At 33.4% G+C, this 18,565-nt stretch overlaps 2 protein-coding genes and 1 long non-coding RNA gene across 4 annotated transcripts; 2 read left to right on the top strand and 1 right to left on the bottom strand.

The window, feature by feature from the left end:
* Positions 1-3,049: 3,049 nt before the first annotated feature.
* Positions 3,050-6,741, top strand: LOC122588930 (the record flags this gene model as incomplete). Its single annotated transcript, XM_043761148.1, has 3 exons — positions 3,050-3,431; positions 4,875-5,062; positions 5,841-6,741. Coding segments are annotated over 3 exons (1,014 nt in total), but the record flags the coding sequence as incomplete, so codon positions are not given.
* An 860-nt stretch (positions 6,742-7,601) lies between these two features.
* Positions 7,602-13,540, top strand: LOC122589204 (uncharacterized protein KIAA0930 homolog). Of its 2 annotated transcripts, none has more exons than XM_043761454.1 (12): positions 7,602-7,882; positions 8,032-8,224; positions 8,318-8,392; positions 8,495-8,601; positions 9,545-9,605; positions 10,132-10,191; positions 10,289-10,363; positions 10,885-11,001; positions 11,188-11,242; positions 11,381-11,503; positions 12,076-12,308; positions 13,088-13,540. In XM_043761454.1, the coding sequence occupies exons 1-12, from the start codon at positions 7,851-7,853 to the stop codon at positions 13,109-13,111; spliced, it is 1,155 nt and encodes a 384-aa protein (XP_043617389.1). In that variant the 5' UTR covers positions 7,602-7,850; the 3' UTR covers positions 13,112-13,540. The 2 variants fall into 2 exon arrangements, with proteins under 2 accessions (XP_043617389.1, XP_043617390.1); XM_043761455.1 differs by having other exon boundaries at positions 7,603-7,866.
* Positions 13,541-13,722: 182 nt separating this feature from the next.
* Positions 13,723-17,360, bottom strand: LOC122589205. Its single transcript, XR_006322238.1, has 3 exons — positions 17,163-17,360; positions 15,566-15,609; positions 13,723-14,180 (listed from the first exon to the last, which is right to left on the bottom strand). It is a non-coding gene; the product is annotated as an uncharacterized LOC122589205 (long non-coding RNA).
* Between the last annotated feature and the right edge of the window lie 1,205 nt (positions 17,361-18,565).

Genomic DNA, 18,565 nt, shown 5'->3' with positions numbered 1-18,565 from the left:
GTATATGAGTATAACTTATGAGAAATCAGTAAAAGATAAAAGAGTTTGGGGCAACGTCCGGGTATAACCTAGTAAGAAATAAATGTCTAAAATAAATGAGGTAGACTATAGCATTGTTAAGTCTTCATCGAGTTACCATCTAACAATGCGTCACTCTAAGCAAGCTTCGCTAACTAACTTGAGGATACACAACATTTCAAGAAACAAGTGTCAGCTTTAAAAGCCAAGTTTGAACCACCAGTTGTAAAAGAAGTTGCCAATTAAATCATTTTAATTAGTTCATACGCATATCAAACATATTACAAACATCACATATCAATCGAATAACACAATGGGAAGATATCATCTACATGTGCCTAGCAACATCAGTCATCTCATGAATCATCATTATCAATTTCAATTTCAATCTTAATAATCAATTATAGGCTATGTCATTTTCAATCGTTAAGTAGTAACTTACGTCACATAAGTAAATCAATTGCGGTTGTGAATAAGCGGTCATTCGACGTTTCAAGGAACCTTGCACTGTAACTTAACCATCAATATTGAGGAGTGTTAAGTGAAAATATTATACAAATTTTCTACACTTCCAAAAATAAAGTGTTGCTTTTGTTTATTAGATAGTATAGATTAGGGATGTTCACGCGTCAAAAACCATCCCGACCCCGCCTGACTCTTATAAGCCCGTGACACACTGATGCACCAAAACAGGAACCATGACCCCCTCGGGCGGGTTGGTTTCGATCGGGTTCGGGCGGATTGCTTTGAATTGGGTTCAGACGGGTCAAAAACGGCCATGGGTTTTCGGGTTAATTGCACATCCCTAGTATAGATGATGTGTATTCATAGTTGTTAAAAGTGTGCGCCTGATGTGCCTAGGCAAAAGGCGAGGGAAAGGCCACCTCCAGCGCCTAAAAACCTAGGCCCATGGGCCACAATGTGAAAGGCACAATAATGAAAAAGGAAACCAGTCTTCAAGGATATCGAAACAGGTTTTAAGGATATAGAAACATGTTTTGATTATGATGAAAACTGGTTTCTAAGGTCTTTAGATTTACATAAAAGCAGTCAAACAGGTTTCTATATTAAACACGTTTTTTTATATAATATATATAAAAACAGGGGCTAGGGTTCTCTCCATTACCCTTTAATATGAAAACAGGTTTCTATTAAAACAGTGCCATCTTCGAGATTGTAAAAAAAATCCGGGGTCTGGCTCGAAAATAAAAAATGGGCTTCTAATATAACGAGTCAGTGTTAAAATATAATAGCATAGTATTACGACGATAAACATTTTCAACTATAAAAACAAAGTTTGAAAATAAAAATAAACCTAGTTTATATTATTAAGTAAATCGTGCAGCTCTCCTTGCATTTTTTGAAGCAAAGTTCTCGATCAATACATTGTAATCCATATCCTCCAGTATATCGCTCTCAATAGAGATCATTGCTAAGCTATTCATAATATTTATTAAAATATAAATAAAGTGTAACAATAACAATAAGCTCTATAAATATAAACAATAAAATCTAACTAAGCTATTCCTTTAAATCAATAAACAATTAAATATTAAATTAAATCCCTTTTAAATAAAAGAATGGTTGCAAATCCTGCAAGGATGGGACACGAGTAATTGAGTATGCGAATGGCGGCACCAAATTTGTCAAAGACTAGAGATGTTTAAATGATTTTAATCTTTTATATATGACCAATTGGAGATAGTTGGAAACAAAGAGCTAAAGAAACAAAAAATATGTCAGGCTTAAAGTACATGACCCAATTTTGTTTTACTGGAACAACCTCACGTAGTCATATATGCACCGATTTCGTACTAAAAAAATGTATATATAAAAAATTGTTTTTAAAAAATTATGGGCCCAAAAAAAGTGGGCCCGGCTCTCAAGCACCACTTGAGCCATGAGATGGCCAGCCCTGTATTAAAACAAATTTTTTTATTTATAAAAACAGATTTTTATATCAAAACAAGTTTCAAAGCATGTTTTCATATCAAAACAGGTTTTTATATCAAAACAAGTTTCAAATGAATAATTTGGTTGGAAGTTTTTTGTTTTCAATTTATGAATAATTTGTGCTGATTTTTATTAACAGAAAACATTATGCGTCATTTAAATGGTATTTAGTAATTTGAATGACATTTGGTTTATTTTTTACTTAAGTGTGTTCTTTTTTTCTTTGGGTTCGCTTTTTTTTTGCGCCTCTTGCCTATGCTACATTTAGAAGGAGATTCCCTCAAGTTGAAACAACTTGATGGGTAAAGTTAGGAAAATCATAGCCGTTAGATTAAAATCAAAGGTCAAGATTCAATGATGATCATTAAATCTTGGCCCTTGATTTTAATTCAATGCCCATGATTTTTCTAACTTGACTCAAGTTGGTATCACAACTTGAGAGAATCCTCATCCGCTACATTTAGGGTCATTGCGCTTTGATTTCGCCTTCACTTGTGACAACTATATGTGCATTAGACCGGTCAAAGTGTTGGCCTAATTTAATTAATATAACAGAGATAAGTTGTTGAGCATATATAGACAGGATGGTTCAAATTTGGGCTGCGTTGTATAACAGGCTTTTTAGAAATGAATGATCATAACTCATAAGTTGAAGTCCATTTGAAAATAAGTTGGTTTGGTTTGGTTTACATTTGTTGAACACAAAGTAAGAAAGCAAGAAAGAAGTAGTGTATTAAAAACAAAATAATAATAATAAATTTAAATTTAAAATTTAAAATTTAAAATTAACCATATACGGAGTAGTATATTCAAATCAATAATTTCATTGATTGTCTCCCTCTGTAAATTAGAATTCCATTTCATTTGGGGGTGAAATCAAAATTTCCCCCATTTCCAATCTCAATCAAAATCGAATCAAATCATGTCATCTTCATGGCTGGCTGATTCAATCGCCAATTCTCTCCAAATCCATGATCGCGATCGTCATCCCACGTCATCATCATCATCATCATCATCATCATCATCATCATCAAACAACAATGACCCTTCTTCTTCTTCTTCTTTAAAAACCCAAAAAGACCAAGAAGAAGAAGAAAAAGATTCAGAAAACCAATTAAGAAGAGGAGAAGAAGGTGTAAAAGACGATCTATCAGAATTCACTGAATCCTTAGCTCGTCAAATCTGGGGTGTCGCTTCTTTCCTCGCCCCACCACCACCGCCGCCTCCGCCGTTACTCTCCGATCATCATGATGGGTTAAATTGTGAGAGTTTAATAAATGAGGGTGAAATTGAGAGGGTTTCAAATTCGGAAACATTTGATTGTGATGATGATGATGAAAAGTTAGAAAATAATGTGGTTGGTGTGACAGAAGAAGTATTGCAGTTTGCAATGAATATAGCTCATCATCCCGAAACGTGGCTTGATTTCCCTTTATCCGAAGATGAAGACGATAATGATGGTATTTTCAATTTCCGACCTTTTTGATTTATTTTTACCTCAGAATGATATACATTTGAACTACAAAGTCACTTTAGTGTAGCAAAGCTGCGTGCTTGATTGTTTTTAGATTCTAATGTCAAAGTTTTCGGTAGATTCTAATTCAATGTAGTCTAAATTAAACTGAAAAAACTAGTCTCCTAATAGAGGGTGTACCCTTTTGTATTTATCCACTTGACCCATTAGTGATTTGATATAGTTATTGAAGTCTAAAAATCACTATAGTGTAGGAAAGTTGCTTGCTTGCTTGTTTTAGATTCTCATTTATAAGTTTGCGGTAAATTCTAATTTAACGTAGTCTAAAGTTAATTGAAAAATATGAAACTAGTCTCCTAATAGAGGGTGTGCCGTTTTGTTTTCACCCGTTTGAGCTGTTAATGATTTTGATTTGATATAGTTATTGAAGTCTAAAAGTGAGGGTATAGAATGTATGATTATCGATGAATTGTGAACCTGCAGGGGCCTTATAATCTGTAAAGTTTCCAAATGTTTGCATTTGACCCGTTTCAAGACTTTTTTCATACAATTATTTAACGTGATAATGTTGCTAATAGAGGGTGTGCCTTTTTGTATTTCCCCATTTGACCCACCAATGATTTGATATAGTTATTAAAATCTAAAAGTGAGGGTATGAATGCATGATTATCGATGAATTGTGAACGGGGACTTATAATTCGTAAAGCTACCAGATATATGCATTTGACTTTTAAAGTTTTTTTTGCATACAATTTTTCCAATGTGATAATGTTGCTATGACTTTGATGATTCATGTGCCTTTAGGTGACTTTGAGTTTTGACATGGGTGGCATGTCAATCAATGGTAATTCGGTGCTATAATTATCCTTGATATTGAAATTGATGCTTTATAATAGGGATATAATAATTGATCTATGATGACTTTTAAGAATTTGTGCAAATTACTTTTGACTATCGAAAAGTAGTAATCTAAGCTTTCTGTGGTACATACATTGTAATAACTGTTGATGGCCTATTATGTGTTTTGAAAGCTAAAATGCACCTTTAGGTGTTTGAATACTTACTCATCTGATCTTGGAATTGATCTTGTCTGCTATACCTGAACTAGGGAAGAAATCTAGCTACAAAGGGTGATATTTCGCTAGTTAATTTCTTTCTTTTATTTTTATTTTTATTTTTTTTTTGACGAAGCTTATGCTATTCCCAGTTTTTCTATCTATTGCCTTTTGTGAAGATGCATTTTTCACGTATAAGAGTGATTATATTGTAGATGATTATTATGCATTTGTAGGTATAATGTGAACATAGTATTTGGAAAGATAATGTTAAGGATGATTTTGGTTAGAGTTATCAAGGTCTATGTATGTGTTTCTCCTTTAGATGCATTATTGAATTTATTTCAATTTTGTACCTTTTTCTCTCAATTTAGATTTTGAAATGTCGGATACTCAGTGGGATCATGCAACTTTGGTGGAACATCTAGTACCCAGATTAGCCGCTCTAAGAATCGAATTTTGTCCTATCCACATGAGCGAGAGTTACTTTTGGAAGGTCTACTTTGTTCTCCTGCACCCACGACTGAATAAGCATGATGCGGATCTTCTATCAACACCTCAAGTAAGTTTAATTCAAAATCTGTGATCGATAATAGTATTATGCAGTCTAAAGCTTATAACTTTACAATTCACTGACTAGATACTAAAGTGAAAATCTATAGTTACCATCAATATTAGAAGAATTGCACCGTCAAACTTCTATTAAGAATTTGGGTTGAGAGGATCACCATTCCTTTGTTTCTACACATTAACTGCTTATCCTTTCATTAGTCGGCTGATCAATATAGTTGTTAACATGCTAGTTGTCTAATAGGGACATTTCGGCTTGTGTTTTGAAATTGAAGTTACAATGTTCACTTTTTTAGTGTTTGGATAAACAGATTCGAGTTCTTACTAGTTGGAGATCAAATACTCAGTCTCGTACCAATGAATTACAAACCTAATGGGTCAAAATAAAATATATTGTTTTACCCCTCTTTTCAACCTTTCGAGAGGTTTTTACATATCACATGTCTTGCTTTCCCCTCGGATAACCTCTTTTTCATTCATTTTTTCCACTGATAATGCTACAAATTCTCCCAAGGGACAGTTGCGGTAAATCTATATGCTTATAAAGTTCTTAAAATTGTCAATTAGGAGAATTTGTAGAAAGAAGTTCAGAAAGTCGTATGATTCCCCTGTATCTGTTAGTTATTTTTGCAATCAGATTGTTAAAACATTCATCTAATTTTGTAAATTACTTGCAAAGCTCACATTCCAGTTATCAGGTTAGTTAAAATACCCATTTGAACTGTGTTAAGCGTTTATGATTGATGGTTGAACGGGTGACTGCATTGTAGATAGTTGCAGCCCGGACCATGTGGATGAAGGAGTTACAAATGCACGCCAAGCCTGAATTAGAATCCCTTGAGAGAAATGCTTCTCACACATTCGATAGTCATGAAGATTATAATACCACTTCATCGGACTCTCCTTCTGCAAAGTTGTCAGAGAAAGAAACTCATGCTTTTGAACCTACAACATGTCAGACAGATGAAGATAAACATCCAGTTTTGACCCAAGAGTATGGGTCAACAAAGGGCATATCAGATCAGAGGACCGTTATGTCTTTTACAGTGCCAATTGAGGATTTTGATGAAGATGAGGACAATTGGATTCACGAGAATTCAGAATTAGATGGGTATGATGGCCCTGATGTTCTTATTGGAGATGATGAAGACATTTCATTTAGTGATCTTGAAGATGATGATTGTACTATGCCAACAAGATCCAAAATCGTTTGAAACAATTGGCCCAAAACCAAGGTTTTTTCCAAAGTGGGCTCATCTCGGCTCGGGAAAATGTTGGACATTTGACGCCGGAATTGAGAGCCACATTGTCATCCAATAAGATGCCAGTATATTCCAACAGCCAGCTGGACCGGCAAGTATGCAAGGTATGGCCATCTGTTGTTTTCAGAAGCCAGGATCTCTTTGCAAAAAGTGTATAGCGTAAGCATTGCAACGGGTTCATGCTATTGGAGTGATTTCTTGAAGATTGAGTGATCAAAGATTCAAAGTTTTGATTTTTTTTTATTTATAAATTTACAATACAACTTTTCATGAGTTTTATGAAAATTTTGTGGTTTTTCAAGATTGTTTTGTACAAAGCTTCTGGAAATGAAAGTCGTGAGGTGGAAATTGAACCTATGTGGTATATATAACATTATAATGAATAACATTGTATCTTATTTTGAACCTAGATTTTGGTACTTGCTTCAGAGTTCTTCCATATTATTTGATTTAACGATAGATTTCCCATTGATTTGAGTCGTACGTAGTGTTTGACGGTATTTTTCCGACACGTAAAGGAAAATAAACAAATTTCAAGTAAAATGTTGTCGAGCCAATAAAATGATCACAGCTTTAAGGTGAATTACAAATCAAGAATGAAGAACAATGCTTGCAGAGTGACATAATCAAGATATGCTTGATCCATTGTGTTGTGTTCTTCGTTGACCACTCATATTCAACATCAAATCAATAGCCACTTTTTCATATTCAAAAAGTTTGATGAAATTGAAAACAGTTTTTCTTCATTCCCGGAATGAATGATCGAACTTCAAATAGTGGTCTTCACTGCTCCAATAAAAGAATGCATTATTTGGGGTGAGCTTTTATTTAGAAGAAAAGTACCCAAAAAATGGTATAAATTATTTTGATGCTGATGCATCCAACGCGTATAAATATTAAAAGAGTGAATTACACACATTTCGAACTCAAATATATAGGATCAAAGGATACACATTGATGATACTAAAATTTGTTTTCGTTCTGTCTTTGTAATGAAGTAACATATTATAATGTAAATGAGATTTATGTTTAATGCATAACCTTGGACGTGAAGGAAATTGGTTGAAACGTTTCCCACATTGGTAGTGAAGGAAATTGTTAGAACCAAAGTTTTGTCTAGACTCTATAGATTAACGCAAACATGTGGTTTCTTTTACTCGAAAGAATAATAATGGTTTGACCTCAAAGTATACCTGTAAATAAATTAGGTAATGCAAAATCCAAATTTGCGGTTTAAAAAAACTTAGACATAGACCGTGATAATTCCTTAACATGTAACAACCGTGTGTGTCCAATACGATGTGTATATCTGTAAATAAATATATGAAAAATAAGAATAGATTGATTTCTCGAGTGTCTATACGCACAGAGTCCTATAGTACTTGCTGACATCATCCTTTTGCTTTAGATTCCATGATTTTTTTAAATCTGTACTATCTCCTAATAATCAAAACCCTCTAATTCAATTTCATCATTGAATTTCACAACTTTTTAGTTCAAACCCACAAACCCTAAAGCATGTTTAGCAATGGAGGTGAGTCCCCTTCTAGGTATGCTCTCAAATTCCTGATCTTTATTTGCATATATATAAACTGGTAAACGGATGAGGTATTTCGGGTCATGGGGAGGGCCCACAGCTTAATTGTTTGATATTGTTTGTAAATAATAATATGTGAAAAATTTATGATGTTTTGTGTAGGTATGAATTATTGAGTATGGTGAAGAAACATTCAAATTTAATTGGAAAAACATTAGTAGATGATGATGATGATGCTTCTGATGTTGAAATGGATCAAAGATTTTGGCATGATGTCTTGGATTTGTATTTCATTGGTGGGAGGGATTCAAAGGAACAACAAGATGATGATCTTTTGTTTTTTGTTCGAAAAATGGTATTTTTTTTTTCCATCTAGCTTCATGGGTTTTTAATGAAAATGTGAATTATTTGGGTATTGTTTGTAATGGTGTGAGTATTTTGGTTTCAGAGTACACATGGGTATGGTTTTAATGATAATCTTGAAGGGAATTCACCATATTTCGTACGCAGGTGGGCTGCTAAGGTAAATAAAGCAATTAGTTTTGAAAGTGTTATGTCTGTTGTGAATTAAAGTTAAGTTAGTGTAGTGATATTAACTTCTAAGGTGTATTACATTGTTTGACAGTTAGATGAGTTAGTTGGAGAGAGCTCGGTGATTATAGATTGGAGGCGTTCTTTGTACTTAAACTTAATTGCCCACACTTCGTATAGTGTAACAGTCGCAATTTGCAGGTAAAGTTTCATCTTCTACGCTATGTCAATTTGAAATATGAAGTATATAAATAAACATCGTATTAAGGAATAGACTCCATTTATATCGTAGATGAAGTCTTAGAAATAACAATCTGCAAGTATTGGAGTACTACAGTGAAAAGGGATAAAAGTTGCCTTAGCCCTTAGAGTGGTGCTTATGAGATATAAGTTTCTGGGCTTTTGTAAATCGGTTAGACTTTTCCTCTCTTAGGAAATAATCGTAAAAGTACTTGTATGGTTGCATATACACCGGTGTCAAACAAAGGCATGTTTATCAACTTATAGGATACTGTGATCTCATGCAAGGATGTGCCATTAACAGTTAAGGTTATATAATGGTGGGCTCGTAACACTTTCAAGTTATGGGATGGATACTCCATTTCTCTAGTACCGGCTGAAGACTTAATCAACAATATAGAATATTTATTCTTGTTGGATTTACATGGTGCTTTGTACCTATTTTTTGCAACTTGAAATCTTGAATGTAATCTTGCTCGTATATCTATGTTACATATCATATGAGAGTGGTGAGGAACTTATGTGAATCTTTGTTGTATACACTATAATTGCCATTTACATATTTTCTGTGAGTGGGAAGAATGAGTCTTCCTAGCACACCTCACGGACATTCTATATATAATTTGTAAAGCAGGGGTTAATACCGTAGTTGATTAATTTTCATTTGAGTTCCTGTACTACTTGAGGCAATATATTTCTAAAATGATAAATTGAGTCAGTTGTATAAAACTGTCAAACAACAAAATATTTATACTAATTTATCATGTTGGTTGAGATAAGCATTAAACACGTTTCTAGGAATTTTAGAACAGTGAAATGGTTCTCATGAACTAGAAAAAATTTTAGATTCATTCTGCAATATATATTTGTATTTTTTTTCTCTAAAAGTTATAATTATTTTCAGCCATCAATCTCTTCAGAACCATCAGAGTAACCAAGGAACACCATTATCTCCTATATACAAGGTAATGTATCTTTCTAGAAATGTGTCATTCACTGGTATGTTTGAATACGGATAGTTATCTTTTGATATGCCCCTCATTTTTTATTTCTTAATTTTTTTTTATCATATTTCGTATTTATCTTTTGGTTTATCCATGACATTACTCCTCGTGTAGATCCTTAAAAAATGCTCCTGGATTAAAAGTTTCCAGAGTGTTTTATCCTTTTTTTATATAGTTACAACTTACAAGTTATATTTGTGTTCTTGATCAATTATGATTTCTTTTTCACACTGAAGGGTACCCTTATCACTTACTGAGTCACTGTTATACTTTCTATTAGAGATGGTAAACTTAAGTTTAAGTTATGTACAAGATTTCTTATATTTTTGCTAATTGTTTTTACATGAAATTACTTATTAGAAGTTATTTTGTGAATGACTGCATGTATTAACTTTGACGGGATTTTGAAGCTATTATGGTTAATGATGACATCCAAAGATTATGTACTTAAAAGGGTCCTTAAAGATTGTTTTTAATGTGCACTCAGATTGTGAAAACTGTTTATGCATCACCAAGTCGTGTCAATTTTCTCTTGGACTCAAGAAAGGTAAATGATATGATCACCTTTAATGATTATATTTCATTACTCTCAACTTGGTTATATGCTGTCAGTTTTGTAAGTATGGTATTCTTTATGTGTTCAGGAAGTTGAAACAAAACCGGCATATCCAGATATATGTTTTGCAGTCGATGACTTTGATTCTACATTTGACGCCGTGGTAAGTTTATACGTTCAGTTAAGGTGGAAAAATGGGCAGGTTGTGGGGGATTGTGTAAGGGGTCAAAGTTGGTAGCTTTTGTACGGGCCGAAACAGACTGGCTTGGGTTGACCCGGGAAAAGTCTAAACTACTTTAATGTAGTTAGTGCCCCAGATAAGATTACAATTTTTTACCTATTCACATGTTACCTGACTTCTTGAGTAAATTGATTTGGATTTCTTATGTATTTTAGATATATTTTTGTTTACTTTCAACCCGGTTGACCCATGTAATTTTTGCCCTTTTGACCTATCAATCCGAATAGATGGATTCATGAATAATGGTCGAATTTGCTACCTCCATCGACAATCTATGTGTAACAGTTGCTCTGTGCCTACATATATTGACTATTGTCTACTGATAAGTTGATAAATGGTGGTCACTGGTTACCTTTTTTAGGTTTTTCTTCATGAATAATTACCTTTCTTTATAATCTCATAGTCATTTATAAGAATGTCATTTCAAGCTCTTTTGTTTTCAGGTTTTGACCGAGACAGACCATTGTTACTGTGTACTTTTAAATGCGGTTGGTGGAGCAGCATTTCCTAGTGAAAAGTCAACGCAAGATAGTAGTTCTAGTGAAAATAATAAAACTAAGGTACATTTATAAAGGCTTGTTTGCACTTAAAATATCAAAATTTTACCTTATGTGCCTTATAGTACTTTATTTTACACAATATTTAAATATTAGTCAGATATGTTAATTTGATTTATATGCTTCTTGTGTCTTGTTCTAGTGAGTCTGCGTCGTGTGTTTTAACAAGGTTGTAATATGTGACTACAGCTTACTTTGTTCTCGGGATTTGTCAGTTACCAAATGGTTCACGATGCTTATGACGGTAACTATTTATTATCTCAATTAAGAGATCATATGTAGTGAATATGAGCTGTATGAAGTTTATTTTATATAAAAAGTGATCTCTTACTCTTACTGCTACTACTACGTACTTCATTTTCTTCACGTGTAACTTTTACAGCCGGAAAGTCTGGCTTTGGAAGCATATTGCCATTTGGTAATTCTCCACGTAAACAAGACAGAATATACATGAAAGGTCCTGGAGGTCGGGGGGAAGTTGAAGTTGCAGTCTCTGGTGTTGTAGGTATGTAATTTACACATTTTGATTGTTTAGATTACATGGTTAAAGGCTAACATCTGGCAAATTTAATAAGCTTATGTTACTTAAAGATGAATTCCTGGAACACCTTACCACGGGTGACTGGTTAGATGGTTGACTGAAAAGCTTGAGGTAGTGATATCAACCCATTTACTTGTAATTGGGTTGATTTGGGTTGTGTTTTTGTCTCATATGGGTTAGTCAAAAGGTTTAGCTTACTGGATAATAAGAGAATGGGCTAGATGGGTCATACGGATTTAATGTTGCTTAAACTCTTTCTTAATACATACCACCTTGCCGTTTTTAAAAAAAATACATACCCTATATCATTGTATTTAAAGAGATAGATTGTTGTAATAATATTCTTTATTGTTTTAATCACAAATAACCCCGTTAACATAATTAAAAGTAGACGAAAAGTGCAGGTGAACCCAACCCATGCCACCCGTATTTCTAATGTTAAAAAAATCACCAATTCCAAGCCAGACTTGTTTGGACAGTTACTTGACCCATCTATCTTGGCATTTTAAATATGAACCGTGGTTCTGCTATTTCAGATCAGAGCCTAGAAGAATCGGGTCCTCACTCACCCTTACATATATCACAAGGAGGATTTAAGATTGGTGCAATGGTTCGGAAAGCTGCATCTGTTGCACAAGTGGCAGCAAAAAATGCATATGCAGCTGCTTCTTCCACGCGGAATTCAGATGGAGGGATGGTCCCTCTTAAGTGCTGCCTTATGTCCATATCTCTACCATGGGAACATATTGCTTATGATCTACTTTTTAAGGTACCCTTGTGAGTTTTTCTAGTAAGGGATTCCCGATAGCTAGCAAGTAACAAATCTAAAGGTAAATTATATGTAAAATGACCAAACCTGACATTATTGAGAAAAAAGGAGAGGCGTTTTGTTAATTAGGTGTTGAAGTCTCAAATCAGTTTATGAAAGGGTAAATAGGTAATCTTGATCTACTCATAGAAAGAAAATTTTTCTTAGCAGCCATATTATGAATTTGATCGTTTACTCTTAATAATCAGATCTTCTAACAATATAAATTGATTCTTACCCACAAGTGTCTTGTACATTATTGGCGTATTTATGCTCTTCGTGAACTATAATGCTTATTCAAGCAGATTATCTGTGTCTATACTCCTTTTAATATATTTAACCCGCTACACTCCAAAAGTGTTTTCAAATTATGTAATATAATTCCTTAATCAATCACAACCACTCATCTTTTAAGAACTTTTTTTTTAACCCCAATCACTGATCTTCAAAGCACTCATTGTTTTTAACCATAACCATTTATTCACCCAATTATTAATATCCCTATAATTCATTTCACACCCTAGTAATAATTCTAACCTTATAGATAAAATAAGTCGTGAAGTGAAACAAGTCATGCCTCGTTCATTATAGATTCAGCCACATTGCGGTGCTAATGTGCTATTAAAGTATAATAGGACTTGTCTACAAGAACTCCATTCAATCTTATTTCTTGTGTTCTTCATGAATGAATGAATGTTCACTTATGTTGGCTTTACACTATCTAACCTTTTCAAAATCAGGGAGGTGCGCCTGTGAACTTGTAGGAACTGTCATTGGTGAAGTAAAATACCCACGTCCATATCTTGTCATGAATTTGAAAGCAGAATGAAGAAAACAAGACTTGAGACAAGTACGAGGCTAGAAAATGTACATAAATCATGATGGTCTTCGGAAAAAAACACATATGGTTAGATGCTTTTCATCATAATCTTATCAAAGATGGCCAATCTCCCAAAGATTCAAATTATGTTATCCAAAGTACAAAGTACTCGATTTACATTTGTTATCCAAAGTAGTTTTTGACTCTTCTCTATCGGGCGTGTGTAGTAATATCATTTGCGTGCAAGTTGTTGTAGGTTTATAATTTTACTGTGTAAAGACATATATAGTTCTTGCATAAATTGTTGCAGGGCTGATGTGATTTGATTTGTCCAAATATGGTTATCAAAGCTTGTTAACTTCAATTTTATTCACCTGCTGTTTGTCTAGTTGACTAGTTGCACTATATATCATGTTTTACCTTTGGTTATCTTTTGACTGGTTTTAACACCTGACACTTTCGTGTCATCTGTAACCACAGAACGAATATAATACTGTCCTCGATGACGATGAATAGTGGGGGATTTGATTCTCTATTAAAAAAATGGGTGATGTGTTTAGCGTAATATATGATATTATACCTGATGATGGTTTCCCTCTTTGGGTTACTTGCGGAAGGCGAACCATTTTTTGACTTAGATGTACTGGTGCAAATGAGTTTTTTTTGTCCAAATTCTAACGATATTCGTAGTCGTCTCTAAGTTATGTGTAGGTCAAATTTCGAACTTGTGAAGAAACTAGACTGATGGTTACCCATGTAGTAAAAATATAGGTGATGCATTAAGGGAGTAGGGGATGGTGTCCTCTCAGCTGACTTTTCGAGTGCTGCAGCAAAAGCATCTCTCTGATTAGCTACATCCCTTAGCTCAGCTTTAGTCTTTTCCAACTCAGTAGTAACCGCACGTAACAAATCATCGAGCTCCGGTGAAGTAGGAGTACCATTCCTTGCGTTTCGGTTTCTGGGAGGATTCGCATTAACATTACCATTGGTCTGCTGTCGCGTACGCACCATTTCTATAAGATAAACAGAGAGACTTAGAGACGGATCTAGCGAGAAGTAGATATTAAAATGCTACTTAATTTTATCTAAACTCTTACACATAAATACACATAATAAGCCTTAGTCTACTCACACACTCAACCCAACCCAACCCATCCTACATACATCATATCTTATGACTAAAGCATAATATCTAAAGTTTATCATATCGCATAGTACTTGGTTCACCTAAACCATTGCTTTAATAGCAACTTGTAACATCCGTCGTTTAAAAATATGGATTTTAAAATAAATAACTTAAAGTGTGGAAGTGTCTCAATAAAAACTTAACCATTTCCTAACAGAATGGTCATCATATGTTTGGTGTTACTTCATAGCATCAAGAGAATAATTCAAGAAAATCCATAATCATAAAGTCGATGACGACAATAAAAAATACTAAAAATCATCCTAATAAATGAGGCTAAAATTAATAACTGTCTCGTCTATAGAAAACATTTACCCAGCCTCACTCTAAGTAAACTTCGATACAACCTGAGGAAACACAACATTTTAAACAAACAAGGGTCAGCTTTAAAAGCCGAGTAAGATAACCACGAGTTATAAAATAGTTGCCAATTAAAACATCTTTTCAAACAATAATCATACGTATGTCAAGCAATCAACAACATCAACATCATCAAGCAATAGGAGTGTCATATTCCTACATGTGCCTAGTACCTCAACATCACATATCAACGTCAAACAATCAACATTTACTTACAACATTAGGTTATGCCTCTGCATTAGCTAAGTGACTTATGTCACCTGTCATAGGGAAACATGGGGTTGTGTGAAGGCGGTCATGAGACCCGATGGGTACCTCACACCCGACATGATGGGTAATCCTTTCGGGGTCCATCTGCGTCGTTCGGATAGGCATAACCAATCCACGAGTAAGCCGTTTCTCAAACTGCAGTGGCCAGTCCAAACCACCCGGCAAACTCTATCAACGTGACTTAGTCGAGAGGGAAATAACTAGATTATTCCCAAACGACAACAACATCTGCACACTAGCCAAAGCTAGCATGGGTTAAGCTTAACACTTCCAACGTCAATTATACTCGAATATCGACATCTACATTATTTCATCATTAGGGCCCTTAACGTGCAACGTGACATGACAATCCTACTAGACATCTAGTGTACTACATGTACAGGCCATTCAACAATCAAACATCAATCAAACATCACATATTTCAATCATCATAATCAACGGTATAAGCATGCATAAATATATCCCAATTAACCTCTCCCGTGTCCCCATAGCCCAACATACGTACGGGATAGAGTTACCAAGGTTTATTACAAAAACAACATTTTGTTGTGCCCATCATGTGACCAAAAGTAATTATCTTACCTCAAATCTCTATCAATATCGTCTCACCCTCTAAGCAACACCTCCTACAAATATATATATCACCATATGAACATCAATCTAAACCTTTAATATACACTGACCCATTACTTTAACCAACCAGTTACATTTAATAAAATATTTCTAAATCACATGTCCCTAACCATTATATAATTTACGTAATAAAAGACTATCTACGTTTTATTTTGCCACTGCTGTATATATCCATCTGATTAAAAATATGATACATAACAGGAAAAGCTTAGAATTAAGGTAACAAAACACTATAATTTAATGACACATTTTTGTTTATGCCATATACTTATTGTAATCTGACAAACAATGTTTTATGTACCATATACTTAAAACACTTCCATGAATCAGAAAGCTAATATGCATCTTTACGACTTAAGTAAATCAATGAGTAATCTAACATCATATATGTGCTAATCAGGACCTTGACCAAGCAAATAATTAAGTAAAAAGTTAAATGTAATTGTCATAACAAGAAAAATCATGGCTTCCAATTTACCAGATCTCACCAAAAGCACTTTGACAAAACATATTTTATCTGTAATTAAAAAGACTAAAATGGTATTACCATGCTTTAAACATGAAACATCCCATAGTTCAACATATTACCCAGCCACTTCGTATTTTACTTATTTTTTTATTATAATAATTATACATGAACCATATTAAACCAAACTCCATGACCACTATCTTACCCGCCATTAACGAACATGAAGCTTTCATAATATTTTGTTTACGTACAAGTCAACAACATGAATATATAATCTTCAATATATTCTTATGATGTTTTATGTTCCAACTAGCCATGGTGGTGCGTGACATACCCGAAAAACGTTTTCTTTTTTCTTTTATTAGATGTCGACTAGGTTGGCATGAACTCGAAAATTAACTGTATAGTAGTAACTATATGTTGGGAAAAAGTGCATTTTTCCACCACTTTGGACATCAATAAATATATAGTCGTGTGACATATATTGCAAACCGTTTAGTGGGTTTTGTAGTCTCTGGCCAAGGCTACGTAACAAACTAAGATGCGTCCAAATTGGGTTAAAGGTGAATGAGATATCGAGTCTCAAAGTTGTGTGTTTGGTGCATAAGTTGGAGTTGGAAAAGCTTTGTCCCACATTGGTGTGGGATATAAACTTTTACTAGTTTATAAGTGGAGGTTTCTAAGCTTTGTCCCTGTGCTCCATTCGTGTTTCTGTTCTTATTTAATTCCTTTATCATTATTTAATCATTTTGTAATATATATATATATATTTAAGGAATTACATATTGTTATTATACTGTTATTTCCAACACTAAATATATCTTTTATGAACCTCATTCGGCGAAACCCGAAACTATAAATCCATACAATCTTCCCAAAAGACACTAAATCGCTACTAAAAAAAATCGTTTAATGCTAAGTATCCCGATCGATTCGTCTCAAGTTTAAATATATACCCTTCTAGACATATTAACAACAATGACCGAGCTATACCATGTTAACGAAACTAAAAAGCGAAACCAATCAACTACTAAATAATGCGACTCCGAAAAGTTAAAAGACCAGAACGAGAATTACCTACAAACCTTTTATGATTCGAACGGAATTGTAATGTGGAAAACAAGTATGATGATCTTCAAGCCTGCTTAACCTCGTTGCTTTGTGGTGCCGCTTCTCTTTACGATTTAAATTATAGTTTTCTAACGATATAAATAACCCTACGAAGCTATGTATATATACCGCTTCGAATGGCAGAAATCTAACAAACAATTGAGATGATCCTATCCTACTATTATGGACCGCAAAACCTGAGCCTAGTCTTATTAAGTTTTATTTTGACGGATATGATGGACCGAGCCACAACACCAAATCTCTTCTTTGGTCCTTTATGTGTCGTTCTTTTAATTATAATTAGTAATGTAACAGCTTACTTTTATTTTATATTACAAGTTTCACCATTTATACGCTAGTAAATGATGTTTACTACCTCAGAATTCTTAATAATTGATATTCTACATCAAAATAGTTTAACACTTAATTCCTATAACACATATACAAAACATGACAGTTTTATTAACTTTTATTCTTGTTAATAATATCTTAAAACAAATAAAATTTGGATGTTACAAATATATTAATTAGTTTGATCACGAAATCATTAATTTAAATAAGTTAAATGGTTAATTGTATTTAAATTAATTAAAAAAAGGATTAATTGTGAAATAAGATAAATCCTCCTCTTTTCCTCTATTCTATTCGGCCGAACCTCTAAAGGGTTTTGGTCTTGTATCATTCGAATATATATATATGAACCTTCATATAATTAATGCTACTTACATTAATTATGGGTGACTTGATTTTATGCTACAAGTTTGTTTACGGTTCATAGATTTCGAAGTACATGGGGTTTCGAATGAAAGGGGTATAAACAAAAGGTTTTTTATTAAAAACTTGAAGGAGGGTTAGGGTTTCATATTTTTCAAGAATTTTATATAATTATCTTGGTTATTTTATTAATTAATTGATTTAATTGTAATAAAATAATGAAATAAAAAATAAAAAATTATATTTTTGATAAACCCTAATTTGGAAATCTGAAATTTTTTTTTTAAAAAACTTGTTTTTTTTGGATACCCTAATTGGAAGTTTTTTTTGGATACCTAATTGCAAGTTTTGATTTATTGCATAATTAATGTGTTAATTGCATGCATTTATGGATTATCTTTATTTTAATTGTTAAATAGAAGTAATAATTATGAATTTTTACATGCAATTAATTCATGATTATTACTTAGTTATAATGATAAAACTACTTGATCACTGGGTCTATTTAGGTGGATAATTAAAATAATTAATTGTTTGACAATGTGATAATTACTTGTTAATGTTGCTGCTTGACACCATTCCACTAAAACAACCATATCTTTTAATCCGTGAGGAGTTAGAAGTCGTCCTTGGAACTGTAGATACTAGACGCATAG

This window comes from Erigeron canadensis, chromosome 2 (assembly GCF_010389155.1).
Source record: "Erigeron canadensis isolate Cc75 chromosome 2, C_canadensis_v1, whole genome shotgun sequence".
NCBI classification, from domain to species: domain Eukaryota; kingdom Viridiplantae; phylum Streptophyta; class Magnoliopsida; order Asterales; family Asteraceae; genus Erigeron; species Erigeron canadensis.
This window is presented reverse-complemented; position numbering and strand designations above follow the sequence as displayed.

Coding starts and splice junctions, on each gene's coding strand:
- LOC122589204 (XM_043761454.1), top strand. CDS start 7,851: ATGTTTAGCAATGGAGGTGAGTCCCCTTCTAG. Junction 11,243..11,380: donor GGTTCACGATGCTTATGACG/GTAACTATTTAT, acceptor TAACTTTTACAG/CCGGAAAGTCTGGCTTTGGA. Junction 11,504..12,075: donor TGCAGTCTCTGGTGTTGTAG/GTATGTAATTTA, acceptor CTGCTATTTCAG/ATCAGAGCCTAGAAGAATCG.